Source organism: Rhinopithecus bieti, unplaced genomic scaffold (assembly GCF_001698545.2).
Source record: "Rhinopithecus bieti isolate Rb0 unplaced genomic scaffold, ASM169854v2 scaffold_4602, whole genome shotgun sequence".
Lineage (NCBI taxonomy): Eukaryota > Metazoa > Chordata > Mammalia > Primates > Cercopithecidae > Rhinopithecus > Rhinopithecus bieti.
In genome coordinates, this window is record NW_016804401.1 from 413,924 (window position 1) to 420,283 (window position 6,360).

Below are 6,360 nucleotides of genomic sequence, written 5' to 3' on the forward strand. Positions count from 1 at the left end.
TCCCAGCACTTTGGGAGGCCAAGGTGGGCGGATCACTTGAGGTCAGGAGTTCGAGACCAGCCCAGCCAACATGGTGAAACCCCGTCTCTACTAAAAATACAAAAATCAGCCGGGCATGGTGGCACACACCTGTAATCCTAGCTACTCGGGAGACTGAGACACAAGAATTGTTGGAACCCAGGAGGCAGAGACTGCAGTGAGCCAAGATTGTGCCACTGTGCTCCAGCCTGGGCGACAGAGTGAGACTCCATCTTAAATAAATAAATAAATAAATAAATAAATAAATAGAAATTAGCCAGGTATGGTGGCAGGTGCCTGTAGTCCCAGGTACTTAGGAGGCTGAGGCATAGGAATTGTTTGAACCCAGAAGGCAGAGGTTGCAGTGAGCTGAGATCACACCATTGCACTCCAGCCTGGGCAACAGGCAGACTCTGTCTCAAAAAAAATAAACAAATAAATAAGTAAAATAAAATAAAATAATTCAAGGGGTGGGCCAGGCACCTGTAATCTCAGTACTTTGGAAGGCCAAGGAAGGAGAATCACTTGAGAACAAGAGTTCAAGACCAGCCTGGGTAACATAGCAAGATATCAGCTCTACAAAATATATTTTTTGAAAAAAGAATAATCCAAGGATGCCCAGCATTGTCAATATTGTACTGGGATGGCCCAGCCAACACACATCAGCTGTCAGTACTTTTTTTTTAATTTTTAGAAACAGGTCCTTGCTCTGTCACCCACGCTGGAATGCACTGGCATGATCATAGCTCCTCTCACCTCAGCCTCCCAAATAGCTGGGAGTACAGGTATACACCACCACATTGAGCTAATTTTCATTTTTTTACAGGTGTAAGCCACCACCCCGGGCCAGCTGTTGTTATTAACCGGTTATTATTATCTGCCCAGAAAACCCCAATAAAGCCTACAAACAAATTATTAGAAGTTATAAAAGAATCTAGAAAGATGCCTGACTTTAAGATCAATATACCGTACAAAATCAATTGTGACCAGGCATGGTGGCTTACGCCTGTAATCCTAGCATTCTAGGAAGCCAAAGTGCGTGGATTACCTGAGCTCAGGAGTTGGAGACCAGCCTAGTCAACATGGTAAAACCCCATCTCTACTAAAATACAAAAAATTAGCCAGGCATGGTGGCTCGTGCCTGTAGTCCAGCTACTAGGAAGGCTGAGGCATGAGAATTGCTTGAACCTGGGAAGCAGAGGTTTCAGTGAGCCAAGATCATCCCACTGCACTCCAGCCTAGGTGACAGAGTGAGACTCTGTCTCAAAAAAAANGGGAGTACAGGTATACACCACCACATTGAGCTAATTTTCATTTTTTTACAGGTGTAAGCCACCACCCCGGGCCAGCTGTTGTTATTAACCGGTTATTATTATCTGCCCAGAAAACCCCAATAAAGCCTACAAACAAATTATTAGAAGTTATAAAAGAATCTAGAAAGATGCCTGACTTTAAGATCAATATACCGTACAAAAATCAATTGTGACCAGGCATGGTGGCTTACGCCTGTAATCCTAGCATTCTAGGAAGCCAAAGTGCGTGGATTACCTGAGCTCAGGAGTTGGAGACCAGCCTAGTCAACATGGTAAAACCCCATCTCTACTAAAATACAAAAAATTAGCCAGGCATGGTGGCTCGTGCCTGTAGTCCAGCTACTAGGAAGGCTGAGGCATGAGAATTGCTTGAACCTGGGAAGCAGAGGTTTCAGTGAGCCAAGATCATCCCACTGCACTCCAGCCTAGGTGACAGAGTGAGACTCTGTCTCAAAAAAAAAAAAAAAAAAAAAAAAAAAATTACATGTCTATAAGTCAGAAACAAATAGAAAATACAACTTTTAAGAGACACCATTTATAATAACAATAAATACTATAGATTATTTTAGACTAAATATAACAAAAGTTGTGCCAAATCCTAATACAAAAAACTTTTACCTTTATTGAAAATATTAAAGACCTTAAAAATTTGAGAGACAGGCCAGGCGCAGTGGCTCATGCCTATAATCCCGGCACTTTGGGAGGCCTAGGTGGGCGGATCACCTGAGGTCGGAAGTTCGAGAACAGCCTGACCAACATGCCGAAACCCTGGCTCTACTAAAAATACAAAATTCACCAGGGGTGGTGGCACACGCCTGTAATCCCAGCTACTCGGGAGGCTGAGGCAGGAGAATCACTTGAACCCAGGAGGCGGAGGTTGCAGTGAGCCAAGACCTTGCCATTACACTCCAGCCTGGGCAACAAGAGGGAAACTCTGCCTCCAAAAAAAAAAAAAAAAAAATACCACAAGGAATGAAGACAAATAATCTAACAAAGAGTTAGTATACAATATATAAAATATAAAAGAAAGCCTACATATCAAGAAGAAAAAGATAAACAACCCTATAGCATAATAAGAGCCCCCACGAAAATGGCATTTTACAAAAGCAGCACAGTCAATGCATACATGAAAAGATGCTCAACCTACTTAGTAACCAGGGAAATACAAATTCAGACCATAGTGAGATATCATTTCATACCCAACAGAGTGGCAAAAATGTTTAAGTGTGAAAAGTTGAAGGGCATGTATATCAACAAAAATTCTTTACTCTTTCACCAGTAATGTATAACTTTTACAGCCATTTTGGAAAACAATTTGGCATTTACTCCCAAAGCTGAACAAACTCTACAGCAAGCAATTGTACTCCTGGGTGTATACCTATGAGAATCTCTTACGCATATGTACAAGACATGTACAAGAGGACATGCATAAGAATATTCATAGCACCGATAGCCAGGGTATCCAAAAACTGGGGAAAAAATCCACACACAACTGACAAAGAATAGAACAATTGTGATACAATAGCACGGTAGGATGTAATACAACAGTGAAAATGGAAGAACAGAGTACCACACAAGAACATGGGTGAATGTTAGAAACTTAATGACGGTTGTTTAAAAGCAAGTTCCAAGCCTGGGCAACATAGCAAGACCTTGTCTCTGCTAAAAATTTAAAAGATTAGTGAAGTGTGGTGGCACATGCATGTAGTCCCAGCTACTCGGGAGGCTGAAGTGAAAGGATCACTTGAACCTGGGAGGTCAAGGCTGCAGTGAGCCATGATCCTGCCACTAAGTTCCAGCCTGGGTGATACAGCAAGACCCTGTCTCAAAAAATAACAATAATAGGGCCGGGCACGGTGGCTCAAGCCTGTAATCCCAGCACTTTGGGAGGCCAAGACGGGTGGATCACGAGGTCAGGAGATCGAGACCATCCTGGCTAACCCGGTGAAACCCCATCTCTACTAAAAAATACAAAAAAAAACTAGCCGGGCGAGGTGGCAGGCGCCTGTAGTCCCAGCTACTCGGGAGGCTGAGGCAGGAGAATGGCGTAAACCCGGGAGGCAGAGCTTGCAGTGAGCTGAGATCCGGCCACTGCACTCCAGCCTGGGCGACAGAGGGAGACTCCGTCTCAAAAAAAATAAAATAAAATAAAATAAAAAATAAAAAAATAACAATAATAAAATAAAAGCAAGTTCCAGAACACTATATATGATACCATTTTACAGAACTCAAAGCCAGGCAAATCTAAACAATATTTATTGTTTAAGTGTATAATACATACATGATCAATGTATATAAAAGTCCAATCCAAGCCAAACTAAATAAAATATTGCCTCCTTGTGGGAGGAGGCAAAGGAGTAGATGGGGAAAAGAACACAGGTAAAAAGCAAGTTACTCCTGATGCTCCATTTCTTGGGCTAGGTGACGAGTCCTTGGAGTTTGTTAAATCACACTCTATACCCAATATTTTTGTTACATATAACCCTTTGTATGTAGTAAATATGTCCTGTCCCTGGTATCAGGATTAAGCCATCCATCTGGGACACCTAGGACACCATTTCCTTTGACTTGTCAATTCCCTTTGAAGGTCATTGATGTCTTCAACCACCTTGGCTAGTGGGTTGAAGACAATCTGTGAAAGTATGCCTTGGCGCACCCAGGCCTCAGCTCAGCCTTCTAAAACTAATAGGCCAGTTGGTCAGATGCTAGGAAGAGGTAGGCGAAGCCTGCTGATAAAACTCATCTACTAAAACCTCCCTCTGTGACCTAAAGCCTCTTGTCATAGGCTCGCTGGTCTCCACCCAGCCCTGTCCCACTTTCTGTGGCTATTCTGGCTTCCTAACCACCCCTTCCAGAACCTAGATTGGTCATGGGGGTCATGGAGGTCCATGGTAACCAAAACCTCATGCCAGTTCCACTTCTGAGGACAGGTGCAGGCACCTGTGCTTCAGACCCCACTTGCTCAAGCTACTAACAAAGGTGGGCTTCGTGGCCTTGAGGAGTTAAGCCTGTGTCCTCGCCTGTAAAATGCAAATACAGAAGTGACGATATCTATTTAATAAGGTTGTAGTAAGGATGAATGAGGTAATGCACAGAAAATGCCTAACCCACAGTAAAGGTACCCTAAGTTACCGCCTTTAAACCTCACAAGATAGTAGAGAGAAATAAACTGAGTTCCCACACATAAATGGCCTGACACAGAGACTCTCTATTCCCTACTTCCCACCTCTAAACACACAAACTCACACACACACACACTCTCACACACTCATTAAAAGGCATGAAGTTGCAGGGTGAGTGTATCTGCTGCCCCCTTACGGCCAGAGACAAGAATCACACTGTTCTCCTTTCCTAGGAGCCCAGAATCTGAACTCTGGGTGAAAAACAACCACGCTAGCCCTGCTCTTTCCTCTCTCTTCCATATTTGCCAACTTACCAAAAAAAAAAAAAAAAAAAAAAAAAAAAAAAAAAAAAAAAAAACCCCTGAGCAGATAAAATAATCTCAGTTCTCCAGTCTCTCAATGAAATTCCCTCAGCAGGGACAGAAATTTGCAGGGGAGGTAAGGGAGATGCTACTTTGAGCAGGTTTCACCTCCTCGAGCCAGTTTCTTCTTTGCAAAATAGAGATAAAAGCTGCCTCGCTGAGGTCTTGTGAGGATTAAATGATATCCTGTATGTAAAACACTAGCACAGATACTAGCACAGTGTCTGGCATACAGAGTAGATACTCAGTAAGCAGTCCCAGATAATAATCACCCTGGTGGCCAAACACAGTAGCTCCCATGTGAAATCCCAGCTACTGGGGAGGCTGAGGCAGGAGGATCACTTGAGGCCAAAGATTCAAGACCGGACCAGGCAACATAGTGAGACAGACCCCCATCTCAAAAAAAGGAAAAAAAAAAAAAGAACTGGCCTGTGGAGACTCTTCTCTAACTCATAAGACCCTTTCTTTTAAAGAGGAGGAAACTGAGGCCCATAAAAAGGGAGAGATTTGGCCAGGGTCTCGGAAATCAGACCCTGATCAGTAGCTGAACCCAGGCTGCAGCTCAAGCCTCCAGAGGAAGGGGAAGGAGAAAAGGAATATTTCAGCTACCCTAGTTGCTGGGCAGGACACTGTCACTTTGCCAGGCTCCTCTTCCTGGGTCCCCACCTCCCTGGACATGCTTGGCCTTCCTCACACCTTCCTCACCTCTGCACTCTCATGGACCACAGGACAACGCAGAAAGGGAACTCTGCTATTTTATTTGTTATGTGAAAGAGTCTGGGTGCTTGTCGGGTGCAGCTAGATGGTCAGTCCCTGAAGGCAAACAGGAGGCCTAAGAAGACACCCCAAGCAGGACCTTGCCTGGAGGATGCTGCACCAACAATCTGAGACTTCTCTAAGATGTTGAGGACCTCGGTCACTTTGATGCTCCCAATATGATGAAAATCCGCTAAAAGCTGGTTATGTTCACGAGCACAGCCCATGAGGAGGAAGGTAGTATTGAGAAACCCTGTAAGGAAGAGAGGGAGAAGTCAGGAACACTTTCAAGACTCAAGAGCCCTGCCTTCAGCCAGGCGCAGTGGCTTACCCCTGTAATCTCAGCACTTTGGGAGGCCGAGGCAGGTGGATCACTTGAGGACTTGAGGCCAGGAGGTCGAGACTAGCCTGGCCAACATGGCAAAACCCCATCTCCCTTATAAATACAAAAATTAGCCAGGCATGGTGGCACATGCCTAGAATCCCAGCTACTTAGGAGGCTGGGGTATGAGAATCACTTGAACCGGGGAGGCAAAGGTTGCAGTGAGCCGAGATCAGAGCACTGCACTCCAGCCTGGGTGACAGAGCAAGATTCCATGAAAGAAAGAAAGAAAGAAAGAAAGAAAGAAAGAAAGAAAGAAAGAGAGAAAGAGAGAAAGAGAGAAAGAGAGAAAGAGAGAAAGAGAGAAAGAGAGAGAGAGAAAGAGAGAAAGAGAGAGAGAGAGAGAACGAGAGAGAGAGAGAGAAAGAGAGAAAGAGAGAAAGAGAGAAAGAGAGAAAGAGAGAAAG

At 44.2% G+C, this 6,360-nt stretch overlaps 1 protein-coding gene across 6 annotated transcripts in view; it reads right to left on the minus strand.

The window, feature by feature from the left end:
• Positions 1-5,552: 5,552 nt before the first annotated feature.
• LYPD4 (LY6/PLAUR domain containing 4) overlaps positions 5,553-6,360 on the minus strand; it is an 11,705-nt gene continuing 10,897 nt past the window's right edge. For all 6 annotated transcript variants that reach the window (XM_017867888.1, XM_017867887.1, XM_017867886.1 and 3 more), the window contains exon 5: positions 5,553-5,824. In XM_017867888.1, coding sequence (XP_017723377.1) covers positions 5,622-5,824 — 203 coding nt within the window. In that variant the 3' untranslated portion in view covers positions 5,553-5,621. The remainder of the gene's footprint in view (positions 5,825-6,360) is intronic.